This window comes from Cucurbita maxima, unplaced genomic scaffold, assembly GCF_002738345.1.
Source record: "Cucurbita maxima cultivar Rimu unplaced genomic scaffold, Cmax_1.0 Cma_Scf00013, whole genome shotgun sequence".
Classification (NCBI taxonomy): Eukaryota; Viridiplantae; Streptophyta; class Magnoliopsida; order Cucurbitales; family Cucurbitaceae; genus Cucurbita; species Cucurbita maxima.
In genome coordinates, this window is record NW_019272029.1 from 2730988 (window position 1) to 2754254 (window position 23267).

At 33.6% G+C, this 23267-nt stretch overlaps 3 protein-coding genes and 1 long non-coding RNA gene across 9 annotated transcripts in view; 2 read left to right on the forward strand and 2 right to left on the reverse strand.

Annotated features, from left to right (window-relative positions):
• The first annotated feature begins 564 nt into the window (after positions 1-564).
• Positions 565-2965, forward strand: LOC111488503. 2 transcript variants are annotated; one of them, XR_002719214.1, is made up of 3 exons: positions 565-686; positions 2133-2211; positions 2585-2965. It is a non-coding gene; the product is annotated as an uncharacterized LOC111488503 (long non-coding RNA). The 2 variants fall into 2 exon arrangements; XR_002719213.1 differs by having other exon boundaries at positions 586-686; positions 2101-2211.
• A 4811-nt stretch (positions 2966-7776) lies between these two features.
• Positions 7777-8573, forward strand: LOC111488171 (ethylene-responsive transcription factor ERF003-like). The gene is made up of 2 exons (XM_023135841.1): positions 7777-7939; positions 8034-8573. Exons 1-2 carry the CDS (start codon positions 7857-7859, stop codon positions 8494-8496), a joined length of 546 nt encoding a protein of 181 aa, XP_022991609.1. The 5' UTR covers positions 7777-7856; the 3' UTR covers positions 8497-8573.
• A 3252-nt stretch (positions 8574-11825) lies between these two features.
• Positions 11826-14621, reverse strand: LOC111488463 (probable receptor-like protein kinase At1g80640). Of its 2 annotated transcripts, none has more exons than XM_023136206.1 (10): positions 14407-14621; positions 13789-13950; positions 13448-13698; positions 13224-13356; positions 13079-13142; positions 12892-12988; positions 12706-12805; positions 12450-12568; positions 12272-12361; positions 11826-12191 (listed from the first exon to the last, which is right to left on the reverse strand). In XM_023136206.1, exons 1-10 carry the CDS (start codon positions 14585-14587, stop codon positions 12030-12032), a joined length of 1359 nt encoding a protein of 452 aa, XP_022991974.1. In that variant the 5' UTR covers positions 14588-14621; the 3' UTR covers positions 11826-12029. The 2 variants fall into 2 exon arrangements, with proteins under 2 accessions (XP_022991974.1, XP_022991973.1); XM_023136205.1 differs by having other exon boundaries at positions 13789-13959.
• Positions 14622-19405: 4784 nt separating this feature from the next.
• Positions 19406-23267, reverse strand: part of LOC111488119 (F-box/LRR-repeat protein 2-like) — a 7150-nt gene continuing 3288 nt past the window's right edge. The window contains exons 1-5 of one of the 4 annotated variants that reach the window (XM_023135767.1): positions 22900-23261; positions 21498-21551; positions 21347-21409; positions 21197-21265; positions 19406-20005 (exon numbers count right to left, since the gene is read on the reverse strand). In XM_023135767.1, coding sequence (XP_022991535.1) covers positions 19727-20005; positions 21197-21265; positions 21347-21409; positions 21498-21551; positions 22900-23211 — 777 coding nt within the window. In that variant the 5' untranslated portion in view covers positions 23212-23261 and the 3' untranslated portion in view covers positions 19406-19726. Of the gene's footprint in view, positions 20006-21196; positions 21266-21346; positions 21413-21497; positions 21552-22899; positions 23262-23267 lie in introns of those variants that run through there. The other 3 variants (XM_023135766.1, XM_023135765.1, XM_023135764.1) reach the window with 3 other exon arrangements.

Genomic DNA, 23267 nt, shown 5'->3' on the forward strand with positions numbered 1-23267 from the left:
GAAATAAAAATCCTTATTATTTAACAATATTAAAAAATAGAATTATTTAAGATGAAAGGCCAAAAATTAAAGGAAAAAAATATTATTTGGTTAAGGACAAAAAAAAAAAAAAAAAAAAAAAAAAAAAAAAAAAAAAAAAAAAAAAAAAAAAAAAAAAAAAAAAAGGTTTTGTGGATGACAATGTTCCAACTTTATAGATAGAAAAATAGTGTTTATAGATTTAATTTTTAAAAATAAACATTAAATTGTTATTAAATGAACTCTCATTTTTTAAAACTTAAAAATAGTCATTATATTTTTAATAAAATTTTTAATTTTTATAATTAGTAAAAAAATATCAGTAACTATTAGCATTTTCTGCAAACATATTCACCTAACGTGTTTTGTTACATGAAAAAAAAAATAATAATAATAATAATAATAAAAATATATATATATATATATATATTATTTAACCAAAAAAGGTTTTAAAAGATAATTGGATTGTATCAAAAATTGGGCCCATGGGGTCCATATGGGCCTTTCTAAAGCCCACGTTCCGGTGGCCCGGTTTCGCCTACTCTCGCTCATTCTAACGGGCAAAAAAACAGTATCAGCTAGCATCTTGGTTCGTTCTCTTTGAAATTCTGCCGCTGCTTTCACTTCATCGCCACGGTTTTTCTTCAATCCCTTTGGCCACGGCACTGGTACCTTCTCTCTTTTTCTCTGCTATTCATTCTCTCTCTTGTTCTTTAATCGTTGCGATGCGGAGGTGGATTCATGTTTCTGAATCTTGTATTTTCGTTGCTATTGTTGTTGCCGCCGCGCACTCCAATTCTTGTTAATTTATAGTTGTTTTGAGAAGTTCATGTACAAATATATGTTTCTTGCTTGAGATGTTACCGATGCAACGCTTTGTTTTCTCTATCATTCCGAAAGATGCTTGCCCTAATTTTCGCTTCATGAATCTGTATATGTTCGTTGCCAATTCCTCATCAGTTAAAAGTTGAAAATATCAAGAACATTTCGATTGGTATGGTTTTTTCAAGTAGAAAGTAAAATTAAGACATTGTTAGGTTCATAACATTTTCGAGATTGGAGAGATACATTTACTACCTTGTTCAAACACTATTGGACTTCTTTGGATATGGAGTGTCGGATTCTCTTTTCTCTGGCGTCAGTAGGCACCGAGTTTTTTTCCTCCTCATAGCCAATATGTGGCCCAACCTCTTAGCCACTCTACTATTTCATTTATTTCCCTGTCCTCGTGGCTGGGGAATGAGATCATATATCAGTGATTGGCTATGAAGTTACAGCTGTGATATTACGAATTCTTTAAGCCATATGTGGATGGATCCTCATCTTTATCGACTTCCCCACACTATCCCCCACATCCACCCATGCTTGTTGAGCTAATTATTATTCTTATTAATTGCGCTTCCTTTTGAGTATCAGACTGGATGTGTAGCTGCCTTTACAGTTCATTGAGTTTTTTTTTGTTATTAGTACATTATTATCGTGCCTAACCTTGACATAGTTTCCTGTAGTTCTATTCTCTATTTGCTTTTCAAGATTCTCCTCTCTTGATTATTCCAATCTGTACAGTCTATTTGCTTCAAGTAGTTGGATGGAAGAACTAATAGCTATGCCACAGTGTTGCTAACTTGATGGGGCAATACCAGAAAATATGCTAATCAAGAATTCTAGACTTGCGTTAATGAGCTCGCTTGTCTACTGAATTTAAGAATCGTTTTTTAGGTGTGGTTCATTGAAGGAAGGGTAGAGGGTCCATGATTCGATTCTAAATGAAGTAAAACTACTTCTAAATATCACAATTAGGACCCAAGAATAGATTATTCTGCCGCCTCTTATACTTTTGGCTATCAAGATAAAGGACGGTGGGGTGTATAATATTTGTCAAATTGACTAGGACCTCAGAAATCTTTGATTTGATTTTGTAACCAGCGAATGACTTTAATCTCCCTCCATTTCAGAAAAGTGGTTTAATTTTATGGATCTCACCTCTTGGAACTGCATGATCTGATGTTGCTTATACTTCATATGACAAAGACTGCAAACATTGCTTTCCAATCTGAACACTATTTTTCTTGGGCACTGCAGATTTGATGTTTTTCTTTGTTCCATCATTGAAGGGTCCAATGTCGGAATCTGCTGTGTGGCGCATACACACTAATGTCAAGCATTGAATCGCCAATACCAATTAATTACCACGTAAGGAGAAAATCAAGTTGTTTTCTTGCTTTTAAATTTTATGTTCCTTTTGATTTTGGAACTATATATTAGGCATGCCTAAAGGGAGGGCTTTTACCTCGTGGGTCGTGAAAGTCTATCCTCTTGCTTTAAACCTCCAAATCATTGAGCAATCTAAACTTCTTTTACACTGTCTACTTGTTGCCATATATTTATGCTCTTTTGCATGTGAATCAGCCCGTTTAGACTTCCTTTCCAAGTTCATAATCTAATCGATTTCCCATTTCATTTCTCCTTTTAACTGAATCACCCAAAACTAAAGTCTAGTTTTTAAATATGTTCTTACCAATATTCATTCATGATGATTGTTTTCCTCTACGTGCATGTGTACCAGAAATGTGCAACTTGATCTGCCTACATGTATGGGTGTGGAATCAATAAATTTGAATTGTGAGATTGGGTGGAGGTAAGGGATCTCTCTCTCTCCCTCTCTTAATTCTTATTGTTCTTTTCAATCGCAAGAAATCCTTAATTTTACATACAGATCTGTTAATTTCGTTTGTGAGGTCAAAATTAGATTCTGAGAAGTGAAAAAGTGTACTCCCTCTTCTCCTTGGATCCATTAATGGGGGGAGAATTTCTTCTACATCGCCCTTTTCAATTTAAAATGATAATGACATTCTTTCAAACCTACGTTTATTTTCAATTTTACCCTTGCGGTTAGATTGTTGTGTATGTAACTTTGAAAAATAATAATAAAACAATTATCAAACTAGACCCACCTTTTTTTCTTTCAAACTTCGACCAAAGTTTAATTTAATTTTTAAAAAAAATTACAAAACATGGACAAATTTACAAATTAGCATAAAATCCCACATGAGCCCATTAAGAACACAGGCTTCGGCCCAATAATAGTTAAAATTCGACCACACACTGAAAAATAGCCAAATCCTTTCAATTTTACCCTCAAAATTTGATCGATGTAGATTGGATTAAAAACAAGTTTCACCTTAATGTGATTAACATGTCCGGAAACTAGTCAAATAAATAAAATGTAAGTATTGTTAGACGAAAATGACTCTCTACAATGATATGATATTGTTCACTTTGAACATAAGCTTTCATGACTTTGCTTTGAGCTTTTCCAAAAGGCATGATCATTTCCTAAATTAGCCGACATTGGACTTTTATCATCCAACAAGTAGAATTATCGAGGATTAAATGTATTTGTTGCTATTATATCAGATGATATTTCCAAGGGTAACTAGTTTGATAATTGGAAGTTTAAAGCTTAGATTTTATTTGAAAAAAATAACTCAGCCAACATTTATGATTTTGGATGTTTAAGTTATTAAAATAATTGAATTTTGCCATTTTTAAGTGTTGGAAGGAAAAGCGAAGGGATTCGGAACTTGGAAGTCAAAAAAACTCAGTAAGATCTATGGATGGGCCCACAAAATCTAGCATTGTCGTTGAAGAGCAATTTATTATTTATTTAACTAACTCCCCAATTTTAATAATAATAATAATAATAATAATAATAATAATAATAATAATAATTAACTTTGTTTGTTTGAGTATATGCAAAGAAAAGAACTTTAGAATTTTGCAATTTATTTACATTTTAATATCAAAAAAGTGATTGCTTTCTTACATCTTTTGAGAAATTTAAATGCATGCCACTACTTCCAAATTTCCAATGGTAATAATAAAATTTTCTAATTAGAAACCTAAAATTATAAGAAAATAAATAAAAAAGTCCAAAGTTGGAAAATTTTTATAGCACAATGAATTAAAAATAATAAATTATTATAAATGGTAAGTTTAAGTTTTTTACTAGGTTAAATTGTAAATATAAAAAAAAGATTAATTGCGCCTAAAATTATAAGTTTAGTAGGTTCTTCTGATTAATTTTTTTTTATTAATTATTTTTTTTTACGAATAGGCTGATAACCTAAAATAATAAATCGATAAGTTAAAAATCTATTAAATACAAAATTAAAAGTTTAAGTACTAAAGAGTTATTAGACACAAAATTGAAAATCTAAGTACGCGTTAGACGCAAATACTACAATCAACTTAACCTAATTCTTCGTACGTTTTGGTTCAAATAGATGAAAAGTTATGGATTGAGTTGATTCATGAGTTCTCCTTTAACTAGATTGGGTTGAACCGAACTTGTTAATTTTAAAATGCTTAAAATATATATATATATATATATATATATATTTGTTGATTATTTATTTTCTAACCACTTTCGAATAGTTTTTAATTATTTGGAAGGTAATTTTTTTAAAAATATAAAGAATTTAAAATTTTAATCAAAGGTTAGGAGATAAGTAAGTAGATATTTTACCGACTAATATTTTACTTTTATTATATATTTTTTTTTAATAAATTGCGCGAATAACTAACCAAAATCAACCCAACCTAAAAAAAAATTATGGTTGGAATGGGTTAGATCATTATTTAATAAGGATTGTTTGAGTTCTGACTCGACTCCAACCCAAACTTAACCGATGAACCCTCCTAACCAATATGAGAGTTCATGACTAAACTAATAATTTAACATTAAAGTTACGATAGTCTATTAAAATAATAAGAACAAATTAGTCACATAGTTGATTCTATAATTAATTATTTAAATTATAAGCCTACCAAACCCTTTAACTATTTTTTTTAAATATTATATAACCAAAAAATAATATTTTTTTTCTTTTATTCCTGATTTAGTCAAAGTCAAACAAACCACTTGTAATTAATTACAAATTAAAAATTAATATATTTTGGTGTAGTTTCAAATTTGACCCGTGTGAGATGATGAAATAAATTTCATGTTAAAAGCGTTTTAATTGAAGCAATTCTATGGTGAGTGATCTCCTAGAAATTTTTATGTTTTAGAAAGACTTGTATTGGTCTGTGTGGATAATCTTTAATCTTAAGAAACGGGAAGTAGGTAACATAACTACATTGTAAAGGATGCAAGGAAATGTCGGAGTCGTTAGATGCCGAATTTGGATTCTAGATCTTGAACATGAGGCGCTACAGTTTATAACACAAAAAAGCTTAAATTATAAGACCGAAATTCAAAACAGAAAACATACGAGAGCACGAAAAAAGAGATTTAAATGAACATCTTAGATAGCTCGAGAAAATTTCAGCATTAGAGTAATATATACTTTTTTACCTTTTTTCTTTTCATATTTGCAATAAACGAATCGATGAAATGAAATCTTACATAATCTAATAACGTATCAGACGATGAAAGAACGAATATGTATTATCATAATACTAAGATTTTTCCCGACACCTTCCGACGTGGAGTTACATGTGATGTGAGGTCGTCTCGTGGTCGTGGTGGGTCTCTTTGCTTCTTCTGCTATACATTAAATGCTTATCACTGAATTGCATGTGCCTTTGTCCATAAAAACCACCCTACATTTCACATTCCTTTCTAATTTTCTTTTTGTCTTTAAAAATTTAATCTCTCTTTTTATTTATTTATTTAAAATTATATTTTAATTCTTAACTACATATAAAAAACAAAAACAAATTTTAATAAACTGTTTTTTCTTTTTTAAATTTATTATAATTTAAATGTTTCGTAAAATATGTGAAATTTAAAGTAAAATTTGAAGGACTAAATTGAAATTTTTTAAAATTATAAATATCGAATTAAAATTTGGACCCATAAAACATTCGAAAATAAAGTAACAAATCTGATAAAATCTAATCATGAAAAGGGCTTCACCAATCACCAAGCCACAATGAAACAACCTAAATCGGTCCCGTTCTAAAGAGAAATCTTATCCTTTTGTTTTGTCCGACTTCAAAGAGATAAAATTAATTACAAACCAATTTAAGAATAGCTCAACTGATAGACTAGATATTTGAATATCTCAGACACATATGTTGACGGTGAACTAAAAAAACGAAGAAAAATGGGATGTGGGTTGACATAGCGAAATGTCATATGGAGAGGTTTCCTATGTTGAGAATGGAGATGATGTGAGTCATGTACCATTTCTCGTCTTTCTTTCTCCAAAAATAATATTAGTTTAGGATCGAACGACATTACTATGTCTTGAACTACTTTCAAAACATAATATTGTTCTTACCGACTTAAAGGGGACATTTTAGTACATTATGTCATCATTCACGTGATTTCTAGAAAAAAAATTTCAAAATGGTCACTCAATAGTTTTTACGATATAGCCACCGAAAAAAAATGTTCAATTCTTTAAACACGGTCTCAGTTAACTGTCTTATACACGAACGTTACAAGAAGTCTTTACAATTCTCATTTTTTACTCTTGTAGTTCATCAAATACGAACATGAAAATTGAACTATTGACCATTAGAATGAATCACGATAGAATGGACCTTTCGAAGGTTAGAACATGACATGTTTATAACTAGTGTGGGGGAGGCAACTATAGTTATATAGTTAGAGGGAGTTTATGGTCGGGTTATGGAGAGTTGATGTCGGCGTTGGTGTAGTGATTAGGGTAAGATTTTATTAGTGGGTCTGTGTGTTCAACCTTGGAGGGCCCGACGTCGTTTTTTAAGAAAATGATGTTTCAAACATCTTGCATGGTCGGCCTCTTTGGCCATATTCCGACCAACCAAGACTCTTAACCTTTCCTTATTGCAATGTTTCAGGCAATAACAAACAAAATACACCTTGTTTTCATAGATTCTTCCTGTTTTTCTTCTCAAAATTCTAACTTTTATCCCAACATAGCTACTTTGTTTGACTCGATCTTATTCATTATTTCAAAATGTATATATTTTGAGTGAATTTATAATATCTCAAGTTCACCGTCAGTAGTTATCGTCCTATTTAGTATGTTTCTTTCAAGGTTCCCCTCAAGATTTTTAAAACACGTCTATTAGGAAGAGATTTACACATCCTTAATGCATGACTACTTAACCGGTGGATTCACTGCAAATACTAGCTTCTTCACCTTCACTGTGCAATGCATGCTGTTATTGATAGAAAGAAGAATCATGGTATGCACTTCCGTGTACTAGCTAAAGCCTTATGTCTGTCTGGTGGAGACCATGTTCATGTTGGTACCATAGTAAGTAAACTTGAAGGGAAAAGAGACATCACTTTAGGTTTTGTTGATTGACTACTTGATGGTTTTGTTGAGAAAGATCGAAGCCGCAGTATTTATTTCACTCAAGATTGGGTCTCTTTACCCGGTATTTCGTCGGTGGTTCCTAGTGGTATTCATGTTTGGCATATACCTGCTCTAACCGAGATTTTTGGAGATGATTATGTACTATAATTCGCAGATTATACATTCTTATAAATAATGTTTCGTTCTCCTCCTCAACTGATGTGGGATTTCATAGAATTTGTGACACATGAGTAGAGAAAGAATACATGAATAAACTGAGATCACAATGAATGAGACGAGTTACTTGAACCAATCCTATATTGAGTCGGAAGAGGCCAAATATGAGGGACCCACTTCTAATGAAATTGAGAGACAAAAGGTTCCAAATAGAAATAAAAAAGGTGTCTATATATACTTCTCCTCTCTCCCTCCTATTACCCTATCACTCACTTTCTCTATTCCCATCACCAACCAAGCTCATAGCTCTTCCGCCATTGGAGCACCTCTTCAAGCTTCTTCTTCTTCTCCGACGATCGATCCATGGCCCGACCTCAACAGCGCTATCGTGGCGTCCGACAACGACATTGGGGCTCTTGGGTCTCCGAAATTCGCCACCCTCTATTGTAATTCTCCTTCTTCTTCAATTTTCATAGAGAAAGCATTGAAATTTTTATATTTTTTTAACCTTTTATGTGTTAAAAATCAAAACTTTTTCAGGAAAACGAGAATATGGTTGGGGACGTTCGAGACGGCGGAGGACGCAGCCCGAGCTTACGACGAGGCAGCACGGCTGATGTGTGGTCCAAAGGCGCGAACCAACTTCCAATTCAATCCAAATGATCAACAATCGTCCTCGTCATCGTCGTCTTCCTCCAAACTTCTCTCCGCCGCGCTGATGGCGAAATTACACAAATGTCATTTAGCCTCACTTCAAATCGCCAAAAAGCACGCCGCCCACAAACAACACCCCGGATTCGAGTCCAACTACGCCGTATACGGCGTCCCTCCCCCGAGCATTTCCCAAACCACCACCAACCGGTGGCGGCAGGAAGAAACCCAAATAGAGACCAACAACAACAACATTCATCATCAGCAATGCCTTCAACCTCTTGAAGATGATGACATTGAACAAATGATACAAGAGCTATTAGACCTCGGATCATTCGAAATTATTACATGATTTTTACATTAATTTTCTCTAGATTTTATTAATATATTAATGTATATGATTAGATATATTATAGACTATATTTTGTCACGTTGTAGTAATATATGATTATGGATAATATGAAATATAATTTTCAAAGGGTTATTTGAAAGTTTGATAATTTAGGAATTAAAAAATTCATTAAAGAAGAGAAAAAGACAAAAAGTGGCAGTCAAAGTCGAGAGATCCTCAGACCACAAATATTGGTTCAAGTTTTTTTTCTTGTTTGTCTTCGTGTCTTGTCTCTCTGTCTGTCTTTCCTTATTGCTTTTGAATCGTGAAGTGATCACATTAATGGAGGAATCCAAGAAATATGAACACATGAACCCTAATTTCCTTTTTTTTTTTTCCACTTCTTATAATCAACTTTACAGCTTTGCTTTGTTCTTTTTTTGACTCATGCTCCTCCTTCTCCATCAAAGAACCAAAAAAAGTCCATATTATGATGTTAAACAATGTTATTCTTGGCTTAGTTTGAAAAAAACGGATGTTACGATGTTCGGGATGCAAATATAGTTTCGACCCAGTTGAAATAAAAGGTCGAGAATGAGATTTTTTTTTTTTTTTTTTTGATGCGACCCGAAACAAAATGTTGAAGAAGATCGTGTAATGATTGATGAAAAGTGATCGTTGAAAAGAAAATTGATGGGTCGGGCAAGCATAGCATATAATCAAGTGAAATTGTTTAAATTATAAATTTGGTCGAGAAAATTAAAATTTTGATCCTAAAGTAAAAAGACTATAATTTGATAAAATCTCATAAATAGTTTTTGTATAGGTCAATTAATAGACCGGACAAAAAATAGCTGGGCTATAAAATAGATTCAATTTGACCTTGGGTCAATGTGTTTAGATACTATTCTTTTGCATGTGGGCCTCGAACGTTTTGACTTTTCTTCATCTTCATCTTTAATCTTAGGTCGTAGACTATCTCGTTTTTTCATCACCTGATGATCTGCTTAACACCTTAGATCCAAATCGCCATTTAAATTCAGAGCTATAAAATTTATTCCACTCGTCTTTTTTATCGAATAAGCTAAATATAAAAGACTATTTCATTGACACATAAACCGTTAACTACTAAAATACTCAATTCGTTAGTGGTTTCAAACCTTTTATCACTAAATCTATAATGGGAGATTCCACATCTCGATTGGAAAAAAGAACGAAACATTTCTTATAATAAAAGTATGGAAAACTCTCCTACTGGAAACATTTTAAAACTTTGAGGTATAGTCGAGATGGACAACCTTAAAGAGAACAATATTCGACGAGCGGTGAACTTGATCTGTTACACGTACTCGACCAAAACGTTTTGATTTGAAAAACTTATTAAAAAAAAAAAAAGATTATATTGAATGGAAATGCACTTTATGGATTACTTTTGAAAGGGTAGGAATGTATGAATTGAGTGAGAAATGATGATGCTTTTTTGGGGGAATGTCACTCATGCTTGAGAAACAAGTTCCAACAACTTCGGACCCACATGTTTGTCTTTTTTAACCTTTGAAAAAACAAACAAACAAAAAAACATGTGATTTTGTCTTCTATTTGCATTTGGGTTCATGACTATGTTTGGATTATGTTATGTCATTTCCTTTTAATTAATTAATAATTTCATCAAAATTTCCCTATAACATAATCATTACTATAGATTTATTCCCCCAATTAATTCAATTATTTTTCCAATTTTGCATGCATGCCCATGTTACCTAATATGCTCCTCACTTCAATCATGGAGCTTTAGAGACATACATGTCTCATTAGTTGGAGTAATCATGATTTATTATCATAATCTAATTTTAGTGACCTTACAAAATTATGTTTTAATATATAGTTAGATTATTTAATTTACAAAATTTTGCTAATAATTTATATATATATTAAAAAAAAAAAGTATATTGATCCATTGTTATCCAATAATAGGGTCCACATGTTTTTCAAATATGCATGAATCTAAACTCAACTGGCTTTTTCGCCCCGTTGGAAAAAGGGAGCCATTTTGAAAATATCTTGTCTTTATCTATTCGATAGGGATGTTAAAATAATTCGAGAATCTGATCAATCCAAATTATCTGATCTAAACCGAAAAAATTGGGTTGAATTAATTTTTTTTCAGTTTAGATTTGATTGAGTTTCTGACTCAAAAAAAAAAAAAAAAAAAATTGAAAATTTGAGTCAATTTTGAGTTCGACATTTTTTTTGTTAGGTCAATTGAACGGGTCGTAAAATGCTATAGAGAAAGAAGGGTTAGCCATACCTTCACATGGGCACCCATGATATCCAAATACATAGCCACCACAACCACATGCCTTCTACCCCTTCTTCCCATTTGGATCCACATGTTCTCCATAGACACAATCCAAATCAATCTCTCTCATCCAAGAGCATAAAAACTAATTAAATATCATTCTTTTTTTTAAAATGTTTAATCCATATCTAAATTCAATTTTATGTTTGAATTTTCAATTTTGTAACAAATTCTTGAAAATTTTTTAAATTCTTAAAAATTAATTGATTTATTATATATAATTTTGAATTATATGCGTAATAAAATCTTAAGTTCGATAGCAAAAGATTTTGGTTATTGATATCAAATAAGAGAATATAAGAAAGATAGGTATCATCATGATACCATCGTATCAATAATAGACATATCTATGATACGACAATATTTATAATTATATTCTTTATATTAAAAGTTAAAAAGAGAATAAATATATAATTTTAAAAGTTTAAAAACTAAATAGAAAATTTGTAATTTAATCTATTTATGGTTTGGGCCGTAGCAAGTAGCAAAAGGCCCATTAACTTCAGCCAAGTTGAGATACAACTTTAAAAATCATTTGTTTATTTATTTATTTTTCCCAAATAGTTGGATAAACATACGCGTGTACACGGGTTGGGGTTGGATTAGTTGAGTAAATCCGTTAAACAAATTCAAAATTTTAGATTGGTTGGATTGTTAACTCGAGCAACCTGAATAGAGCTTATATATAACCCAACTTAACCTTAATTATCGAGTTGTAACCCTATTTTCAGATTGGTTGGTTGACTCCATCAATAAAATGTCAACCCCGCCTGACTTTTTATCTTTAAAAAATTCAACTAAAAAAATTTACCTTCATAAATATATTATTTACAAATATAAAAATTTTCATTTTTACTAAACTTTCAATTCAATTCAATTAAAAAATTAACAATTTAAACTTTATTATTATTTTAAAAAAATTTAAACTTGGCAAATGATGAACAATACTTTATGAAATATATATATATATATATATATATATAGGTGGTAAGAATGCAAGAGAGCTGCCTCCTCCCAAAATATATATATTTTCATTTGTAAATAAGACAGCATCTGATCAACATAAATCAGAGTTACATAAATGGCAAACAAGAAACTGTCTTGTAACGACGACACGAAATCGAATCTTCCCGTTTCGACCCGTGTACTATGTCACGGAACTAAGCAATGAATTCATTCAGTTTCCTACTATCATTTACCGGGTCGATGAACGCACTTTTGGATGCAGGGGTTCTGTAATTCTAAGAGATCCTCCAAGCTCTACTGGTACGAGAGGGATGAGGGAATGCAGAACGTCGGTTACTAACGGTCGATAGCTCGGTTCTGATTGTACACATAACACTGCTACAGCAGCAACCTGTTTCAATTTACGAGCGACTAAGAATGGCTTGAAAAAAACATCAACTGATTGACATAAGAGTAAAGCAATTGACAAACTTGGTATAAGTGCTTCAAATCCATCGTGTCCTTTATCACAGGATCGACAATTTTCGGTAGCTTTGATCTGTCGCTGAGCTGCGGGATCGCCTACATTTGGTTCGATGAGATAGTTCAAGAAGCTGATTGCAATTGATACAAGAGAAATACTGGTGGGGGAAAGAAAAATGTGAGCTACCCATGAAACTAGAGATTGGGAATGAGTCGGTCCCGTCTTCTCGACAGGCTTTTTCCCAGTTAGAAGCTCGAGAAGAACAACGCCAAAAGCATACACATCGCTCTTATCAGTTAGTTTACCTGGACATAGTTTTCGTATCAGAAAGTTCGTACTCAAAATGAATAACAAACTCGAGTTGCTATGGTACCAACATCGAAATGTGTCAATCTTAGCGTCTAAAAACGTCGATAATGAGCGACATCATAATCTTGCATACCGTCTAAAAGGTATTCCGGGGCGACATAACCCAACGTTCCCGAGAGCTTTATGTTTTTGTTTTGAGCTCCCAAGTTGACAACAAGGCCAAAGTCAGAGAGCTGAATCAAGAACACTGATTGAATGAGAAACCTTATGGAAGTTTTAACTAAACTGGGAAATTCACTGGTGGTGTGGAAGATCATACTTTGGCGTTAAAGTCCGAATCGAGAAGGATATTCGACGATTTCAAATCCCGATGAACGACAGGGGGATTTCGATGCTCATGAAGATATTCCAATCCTCTAATAATTTAAGAAACGATGATTCTACGTTGAATGTCGATACCGAGAAACGAAAGAGCAAGAGCAATCTATTTGAACGAATGGAATTACCTTGCAACATCGACAGCAATCTTCATCCGGAGATGCCAAGTTAAAGCCGATCCACGAGAAGGTCCTAAGAGATCGAAACAATAAAAAGTGTGAGCTCGAAAATTCTCCGTTTACACCAACAAAAAAGAAAGAACGAAACTCATACCGTGCAACTGAGACTCCAAAGATCCATTATGCATCATCTCGTAAACGAGAAACCGTGTTTCTCCATGAATGCAATGTCCCAAGAGTTTGATTACGTTTTGATGTCGTATTTTACACAACCAGCTCAACTCATTCTACCAAATTATAAACGGAACGCTTCAAGAAGGAATTCACAGACAAGAACACGTAAAGCTACGAAATAATCAGAGCATTCAATCGATTAACCTCGAATTCTCTTTCAGCATCCGCTCCTCCATTATCAATTCTCTTCACAGCTGCCAGCAATTTATCATTGAAGCAAGCTTTGTAAACATGTCCTGAACCACCGTGGCCCAAGACATTGTTTTTGCTGAAGCTATCAGTAGCAGCTTCCAACAGTTTATAGTCGAACGTCGAAACCGAACCTTTAAAGTTAGCTAACCTCAGTGAGTTAAACCTGGATATGATGGGATTTAACGTCACCCCTTTCGAACCCTCTTTGAATCGACAAAGATAAACAGAGATTATAAGATAATGTAGATTCATACTGATTAGAAAGCAACAAAAGAGTTCAAAAATGAAAATACCCGAATTCTTTCGACATTTTTCATCATCAAGATTCGACGTTTTTCGACGATATATCCAAAAACACAAAAGGAACAGCAGTATAGCTCCAAGAAGTGTGGAAGAAACAACCAAAGCTACAAGAATTCTCTTGTTCAAATCTTGGTGATGAACTACTCTAACATCTGCAGCTCCTGTGTGTTAACAAAATGAGTTGGAACAGCACATATATAGCTACAATGAAGAGATAAGAAAGCGAAAAACAAAAACATAAAACACTGAAATGGGACAAACAATTGGGTTTTAAAGACATTAGGGACCAGCAAGAACACAAGGAGTTAAAAACTCTTCACTTTATAGCAGCATCTATGTTTCTTGTCCTAGAATTTTTTGACCTTTTCTTCTTGTTACTGTCTTGAAATTGAAAACTCACAAACATCTCATCCCATACCCCATGAATAACCCCATGAAAACTCACGAACATTTCGAATTTCATACAGAACACGGAGCAAAACTTAAGCCACCAAAAACCCAGCTGAGCAGAGCAGAACAGAACAGAACATGGAACAGAGAAACAGAACATGAAATAGATAAAACATGCAACACAGAAACAAAGGCAAGAACAGAAGAGAAGCAGAAACCTGGGGATTGAGCTTCCATTTTGGCCACAATGAGAGGAATGGATTGTGGTCTGGTCCTAGAAATTGAAAACCCAGGGAGCTGTGGACTGGCATCAATTATTGGGAACAAGGAAGAGGAAACCCACATGGGTAGTAAAATACTGAGAAGATTCATAGCCCAACCTCCTAATCTCTCTCCCATTTGAACCCTCTTGTGTTCTTCACTCTGTCCACACAACAGACAAAGGACTGCTTCTGCTACACCAACAAACCACTTTTTCTTTATATTTTTTCCTTTAAAACTTCAAAAAGGTAAAATTTTTGAAATGGACTTCGGGGAAGAAAGTCCTAAAAATGTTGGGTCCAAATTGCCCAAAAAAAAAAAAAAAAAAAAAAAAAAAAAAAAAAAAAAAAAAAAAAAAAAAAAAAAAAAAAAAAAAATTAGAAATAAATTTGTGACAATTTCGGTCAATATTGTTTTGTGAGATTGTGAGGTCTTTTGGTGATATAACGTTCTTTATAAAAGTGTGAAAACTTCTTCATAATAGACATTAGAAACAAATCATTCTTTTCATAAGAGTGTAGAAGTATAAGTCAAAGCAGACAACATAGGCAGACCGTGGACAATAATATTGTAATTTTTGAAAAAACAAAGGTATTTTAAAAATAAATAAGTATAAGGGTATTTTTGAAATTTACTACTATGGTGAATTAATTTTACTGGTGTATGGATGAACGGATGATTTTGAAATTTTAAAAAACAAGGTTTAAATTGCTTTGTTTTATATGGAAAGTTCTAATTCGTTTTTAATCAACTTCATCTTTATTTAATTTATTTTTTGTAATATTTTTATTATTACAATTTTTTATAAGATTTACTGTTATTTTATATTCCAAAAATAAAAACAAATAAATGTATTTTTCCATCATATTAAAATAATTACTAAAACATACTCTTACTTTTGCAAAAAAGGACTTCTTTTTTACTTAAATTATCATTTTTGCAAAGTGTATGGCTACAAATTAAGAAAAATGATACATAAATAATAATCTAATAATTTTTTAGAATTTTTAAAATTCTTTTTCCCCCTAAGAAATTTACTAATTATTAACTTAGCTTTTTTGGAGGGGTAAATAGTAATTAAGTGGAACCTAAATATTTAGCTTTTCAAATCCACGCTCCATAATAATACCCTAAAAAGCCAATTTTGTAGGTTTAGAAAGAAATTAAAAATATATTGAACGTCTCGTAAAACTTCAATGGTAACTATTCGAACGAATTCATTCTAGGAAGAAGGGTAGTTTCCAGCTCGAGACGCGTTCATTGATACAATCGTCTGAAACAATGCTTTCCCCAACTTGATACCTTTTGAATATTCTTCGAAGTGGAGTTTACATTTGAGAGAAGCAAATTGGTTTATGAATAAGAATAAGATTAATTTAATTTAGGAATTTTTAAAATATTTATTAAATTTTTTTTAAAAATAATTATTTTAGTGTTATTTTTTAAAATTATTCTGCTTATTAAAATATTATGGCATAAGTAATGTATATATTAAATTAGATATAGTTTAAGTTAAAATAATTTTTTAAAAGATAACAAATTAAAATAAATAATTCCAAGTGTTTAAAGATGAATAATTATTTTCTAAAAAAAATTATCTTTTTTATTATTATTTCTTTGTCGAGTATGGGTATTGAAAAAACAAAAAATAAAATAAATAAAAATAAACGATAATTATAATAATAATAATAATAATAATAAAAGGAAGAAAAAAAAAAACAACAAGAATCTCAAACTTCCTTCACTGACAGATACGCAGTGGGCTACCTGCTCCCACACAACCTTTTTTGTCTGGTTTTTTAATTTTTTAATTTTAATTAATTTATTATATTATATTTGTTAAAGTTTCAATTTTTTTAATAATTAGAATTTTGAATAATTTGAAATGAAATAATAATAATAATTATTATTATTAAAAAAAAACACTTTTTTGGGCATTATTGAAAGAAAACATCCATGTGCTTACATATGTGGGAATCCCCAAGTATTTGCATCCTTACCCAAATTTAGGATGTTTTTTTTTTTTTTTTTTTTTTGGTCCGTGAAACATTTCAAACAATTTTGTTCGTCGATAGTTTAATCCTGTAAGAGAACAGCTAGATTGTTCTTGATCTTGGCTTTCTAGTTCGAGAGAATTGGTAGACTCTCTCAATCTTGTCTCCCTTGTCGTTCTAAGAGTTTTTCCTATTGCCACTATCTTAGTCTAGACTCCGGTTTGGAGGTAACATTCTCACTCTTCTATAGTATGGTTTGTTGTGTTAGACCGGCCGTAGATGTTGTTGACTTTTTGACCATTGATCTTACTTTAATTAATTTCAATTAATTAATTGATTGATGTTTTGATGATAACAAACTTACTTTTAATTATTAACTATTTTCAGTATTTTGAACTGTCCACCGTATAAAGTCGGGAATAACGATTTCAACGACTTTTCAATTACTCAAATCATAGCTAAAACGAAAAAATTACAGTCGAAACAACATACTCGACGTGATGATGTGGCAACAAAATTAAAATGATGGACAAATCAAGATATATCAAAGTATGATATTTATAATATTGGAAGAGTAACCAACCGTAATATAAATTTGTTATTATATTATATTATTATATTTTAAAATTTTAATTTACCCACCGTTTTTATTATTATTATATTATTATATTTATAATAAATTTTAAATTTTCATTTGACTATTACTCACGTAACTTTTTATTGTTATTATATTAAAAAATTTAAATAAATGAATTTAGAATTTTTTTTTATTTATTTACTTTTAATCTCTACCTTCCATTATTCCCAACGTAAATATTAATTCTTACATTTTACCACTTTTCTTCTCTATATAAACTCATCTTCTTCGCATTTTAATACACATAACTTCCATACATTCTCCCATCCTCATTTGTTCAAAGTCTCCGTGGTTTGTTGCTCTATCTAAGCTTCCAATTTTATTTTTATTCATCTTATTCTTGAGAGATATATTTTTTTATTTTATTATGAGAAGATAGTTGTGAGTGCTCCAAATTGTAAATCTACTCTTTGAAAGAGTTGTAGTGTGTTGTTATCAAATTCAAATACTTATACATGTTTGATTCTGCTCCGTGGAAAGGATTGAGTTTGCTCTTGAACTTGTAAAAAAAGCGGTGTAGCAGTTTGGCTCTGATCTGTGGAAAGAGTCGAGAAAGTTCTTTATTCAAATTTTCAAGAGGCGCTTGGAGAGTGGAGTAGGTCGAATTTGACCGAACTACTATAAAACTACGGTGTCATTTTCTCTAACTCTTTCCTATTTAATTTCAAAACTATTATTGTGATTTATTGCATGTTCTACTTAATTATTGTTTTGAATTGAATTATTTTGTTATATTAATTATCATCTCCTACTTATTTGTAAAAAGTTTCATCATTAGAAAAATTAATCACGTTTAAACACTTTTATCGTTAAAACCCTATTCACCCCCCTCTACGGTTGCCATACCGATCCAACAAATGTGTGATCGTATTAGCTACTACTATTTTGATGTCTTTGATGTATATGCTTTTTTTAAAATAATGACAGATTGAGTCTCGAGACCATTTATTTTTCTCCCTCTTTAACTGAGCTATTTAGGGAGGACATGCTCCTGTAGGGTGAGCATTTCTCCCGCGCATGAAGTTTGACAGGATTCTATACTTCAGTGCAAACAATCATTTGTACTATTTGGCGGGGGTGTAACTTTCATGTCCATAACGCTACCTTGTTCCCCTTCAAGTGATTTGTTGGGTTCGCTCAGACTATTGTTTATTGTTTGCTCGAGTTATGTTGTTAAGATAATTCGAGTGAGTTTAGTTATTTACTTTTGTGATCGTGGTTTGTTTACGCTTGAGGCTTTTTTTCTTTTCTTTTTTTTTTTTTTGAAAAAAAAATTAATAATTTGATGAGGTTATTAGATGAATGAGTGGGAACAACTTTATATTTTGTTAGTCATAATTAAATTCATAATTCAATTGGAAAAAGATATACATGTAATTATTAAATGGCTAGGAGAAATGAATTGCAATAAATGTACGGAAATTCTTTTTTTTTCTTTTTTCTTTTTTATTCATTTGACAATTAAATCCCCTATTTATTACTTCAAATCTAAATAATTCCAATAATAATGATAAGAGTATTATTATTATTATTATTATTATTATTATTTAATGGACAAAATCTTTTCAACTAAAATTAACTTTTATTCAAATAAATAAATAATATATATTAAATTGTAGTAAAAAAGGAATCTTGCCAAATAAAGTACAATAATGGACATCAAAGTGACCCCACCGCTAGTCGGTGAGCGATTAAGGCCCTGTTTTGAGGAGAAGGCTTTAGAAAACATGGGCAGAGAGATTTTTGAAAAATCGAAAGTAACGTTATATGACTACAACTAAAATGCAACACAACGACTTAAATAATATATAATTTTTTGGGTAGGGAGAATTTGATAACTAGTCACGTCCCTTTATAGTACATTTTGAGGTGATTCAAGTCTAGTAGACCTAGACGTGATTTCATCGAACGATCATACAAAATCTAGATGGAAGGAGTTACTACTAGCCGTATCCCTTTAGTTGCTTCGGGTTTGGTTAAACATCTTAGTTTATCTCAAAATATCCCTGTATTCCATTATTATTAGTCTATTTTTGTACAAGGTGTTTCATTAGTGCTTCTTTACTATTAGTGGAAATATACCAAACCAGTTGGGGAAAAGACATTTCTTCTATTAGTAATGAGTATTAACTTGATTAACTATGAGTATTAACTTGGTTAACCATGAGTATTAACTTCATCGACTATGAGTATCATTTGTGTGCAATACATCATCATGTTCATCCCCTTCATTTCAATGGCTACAGAAAAACGCAAGTGAAATTTCAAACGTTTGTTGGCCATTTGATCTCAATGGATCTTCCTCTGTTTGCATTTATCCAGTAATTACAATGTTCATAATCAACCTCTTTTATATAACCAGATGCAGAAGCCTGTGAATACATAATATAACTAAACAGCTAAAGGGGTTTCGAGGTCTCTACATGGTTCCGTTCTCGATCTTTTTCGGGTACTATAAAAAGGGAAAAAAAGATGTTATATGAATATGCAGCTGAGAAAATTGGTTTTGTAATTACAGTTACAAGTAACTCGAGCCTATGACAGGGTTAGAATTTAGGAACTACATCGTTGTTGTCGTTGTTGTTGTCGATCTTTGTCCCTTTCAGTTAAGGTAGCTTAATATTTGTTCGTTTCGGTTGAATGTTCCTAGCTCATTCGGTACAAGGCCTCGGCGCCAGAATCGTCCTGAAAAGGCAAATTAAGATCAGGTAATAAACGGACAGTCCCTAAAGTTCCCATCTCCTGCAGTTTGCAAGAAACGTTTGGCAGTGTTAATTGGTAAGAAGCATCGACGCCGTTGCAACCGAATGCAGCAACTCCGATGGGTGTAGTGTTGCATATAGATTTCGGTAGCTTCTGCAGTTGCGGTTGGTCGGAATTTTCCTCGGCTGGAATGGTCGACCCTTGCTGTAATTCGAGTTCAAGCTGTAGAATTTCAAACAGAACAACTTTAGCTTCTGCAACACATTATCTATTCATCAAAACAGCATTCTAGTTATTAAGATCAGTTTAAGCTTTCAATGTAAAATGATGTCAATAGTTTTCTCTTTCTCAGCTCGTTTCAACGCTACGAAGTTCATCTGTTGCCAAAACCGCACTGAATCAGAACAACTTTCTTTGGCTTCTCTTCTTGCTTGTTATCTTAGAATCAACCTCGAGCTTTGTTATAATGAACATCTTTTCCGAAACTAAATTCGTGAGATCCGAAGCATTCTTTATAAAGACGTGAAAACTTCTCCCTAGCAAACGCATTTTAAAACTTTGAGGGGAAGCTCAGAAGGGACCCAAAGAGGACAATATCAGCTCAAACTCACCACTAGCAGATATTGTCTTATTTGAGATTTCCTTTTCGAGTTTTCCTTCAAGGTTTTTAAAACGCATCTGATAGGGAGAGGTTGGGGAGGTTTCCACGCCCTTATAAAGAATGTTTCATTTTCCTCCCCAACCGATGCGGGATCTCACAATCCACCCCCCTTCGAGCCCCAACGTCCTCACTGGCACTCGCCTTCTCCAATCAATGTGGGACCCCCCAATCCACCCTCCTTCGGGCCCCAACATCCTCACTGGTACACCACCTCATGTCCACACCCTTTCGTGGCTCAACCTCCTCCTTGTTGGCACACCGCCTTGTGTCCACCCCCCTTCATGACTCAGCCTCCTCGCTGACATATCGCCCAGAGTTGACTCTGATCCTATTTGTAACAGCTCAAGCTCAAGCCCAAGCCCACCGCTAGCAGATATTGTTTTCTTTAGACTTCCCCTTTAAGACTTGCCCTCAAGGTTTTTAAAACCGCCTTCTAGGGACAGGTTTCCAAACCCTTATAAAGAATGCTATGTTCCCGTCTCCAACCAAATGGGATCTCACACAAACAGTTCAGCAAACACTCAAACAAGCCATTAGACCAAATCTCTCTACATGATGCAAACATCAGCAGAAAAGGACATAATAAAAAGGGCAAAAGCAAGAGAAAGAACAGCAGCTTTTCAGACATAATTTGCAGCAGATAAAGAAGTAAATGCAAGCTTCCCAATAGCATTCAATAAAGAGAGAAACCCTTGAACGACCGAGTTAAGAACACATATTCAAAGCAAGAAAACCCCAACACGAAGATTCACCTTCATTTTCTTCAAGCTTCCATTAATATCCCTCTGTTTTTCCACAGTGACCCGCAAGGTAGCCAAGGCCTGTGCTTATAAAAGGAAACAGCTTAAGCAAGAAGGCCACGAAGATGAACAAGTTTCATGTTCATACCAACAAAAACATACATCTTTCAAGCTTCTCCTTTCCTTTAATAGCAGAGCCTCCTCCTCTTTAAGCTCTCCCAGTGTCTGCTATCCACCATATGAATGTTATATGGCCCATGAAGCTCCCAAAAAGGAAGGAATAAAACAAAGAAAGAAAGAATAAAAATGGTACCTTTTTCTTTCTTGGCCTCTTCATTGTTCCAACTACTTCACTCTTGCAACCAATCTGCACATATACCATTCATAACCCATCCATCACTTAGTTTTCAACCATGCGTCTAATTACAATGGTTATAATCCTAATTACTAATCATATCCACTAATACAACCAAATCAAGAACTAACCCATTTCGAAAGTTTGATTCTTTTACAGTTTTAAAATGAGTTTATCCGGGAGAGATTTCCACACACTTATAAGGAATGTTTTGTTCCCCTCTCTAACCCCTCTCTAACCGAGGTGGGATCTCACAATCCACACATTGGGACCCGACATTCTTGCTGGCACACGCTCGACATTTGACTCTAATACCATTTATAACAGCACTAGTCCTAGTCCACCTCCGGTAGATATTGTTATGTGTTGTCGCTTGCTATAGAGAAAGTTTCTATACCCTTACCAGGAATGTTTTGTGGGAGTCGACAAAACCAGACAAGGGTGGTTCACCAAAACCGAGCAGGGTGGTCTGAAAAAAACATTGTTGTACAATTTTCCGGACACAGATTTATGTTTCATAAGAAGGGGGGAAAGTTTAGGATCACAGGCTGTCTCATGGGAATCTGTTTTCTCTAAGCCATTAAAAAGCAGAGGTTTTGTCTGATTAGGGGAAAGGAAGGGTAGAGATGAAGCAAATCTAGGAAGGTAAAGGTGCAACTGACCGCATTGAATCATTTATTGGGGTATAATCTTCATAAGCCAACACATAAAAAAAGGGCACAACCACCAACACCATTTGCACACAGACTTCGTTGCCACGGAAACACGCCACCGATAAAGAGGGGCCCTTTCGGCTTTCGAAGTGAAATGACGAAAATGACCCTTGTGGTGGAGTCTAGGGTTTGACTATTATTTTGGAGGATAATCCATATTCCAGGTGGAGTTATTATTGGGGCCAATGCCAATGGCTTTGACTCTTTACACTGGTTTTGTGTACTCATTAAATTACCAAAATGCCCCTTTTAGACTACCGCCCACTCTCTTTTGGACCCATTTGCTGCGTCCAACAAAGGTCACCCATTTGGAGAAAAGGGGAAATGGGTCGTCTCATTACATCATTGGCCGGAATGGGTATTAGGGCAATTTTTAGAAAGTGGCCGGAAAATTACCCGATTCCGGCGGTGGAAAAGAGGGGTAGATCCGTAATTTCGGAAAGGGGGAATAATTAGAAGTATGAAGAAGAGTGGAGTGGGGGCAAAAATCTGACAAGTCGCCGACGGAAGAAAGAAAAAAGAAATGTGAGCAACGTAGGGGCACTTTCGTGATTTCCCATGTACTCACTGAGTTTTCAGAAAAAGAGAAGAAGAAGAAGGAGAAGAAGAAGAACATCAAACGAAACAAAAACCGAAACGAACAGAACCTTAGATCTTGCGGCGTCGGATGCGTCGACGAATCCGCCGCTGATGGAGGTAGCGCCACCACCACAGCCGCCGCTGCTCCAAGTGAGAGGAGTGGTCGGACTAGCTCTTGCGGCGGCATCAAAGTTCTTTCCGGCAGAATCGGAGGCATGGCGGGTAAGAATGGACTTGGAACGAGGCTGGCGGACAGACCAGTCAAGTCGGAGAGGGGGAAAGAGAGGATTCAGAGGGGGAGGGCGGTTGAGACGAAGAAGTAAGTCGACGACAAGAGAGTCATCGGAGAGGGCAACGTTGACCCATTCCTCGTCGGACATGGTGGAAATAGCGGCGGCGATGAAGAGAGAGAGAGAGGGAGGGGGGGGGGGCTTGG

What these genes read in the sequence shown, in the direction of transcription:
- LOC111488171 (XM_023135841.1), top strand. Translation starts at nt 7,857, where the DNA reads ATGGCCCGACCTCAACAGCGCTATCGTGGCGTCCGACAACGACATTGG. An exon ending in GAAATTCGCCACCCTCTATT is followed by an intron (nt 7,940 to 8,033) that starts GTAATTCTCCTT and finishes AAACTTTTTCAG; the next exon opens with GAAAACGAGAATATGGTTGG.
- LOC111488463 (XM_023136205.1), bottom strand. Translation starts at nt 14,587, where the DNA reads ATGGGAGAGAGATTAGGAGGTTGGGCTATGAATCTTCTCAGTATTTTA. An exon ending in ATTGCTGTCGATGTTGCAAG is followed by an intron (nt 12,989 to 13,078) that starts GTAATTCCATTC and finishes TTAAATTATTAG; the next exon opens with AGGATTGGAATATCTTCATG. An exon ending in ATTCGGACTTTAACGCCAAA is followed by an intron (nt 12,806 to 12,891) that starts GTATGATCTTCC and finishes TTCTTGATTCAG; the next exon opens with CTCTCTGACTTTGGCCTTGT.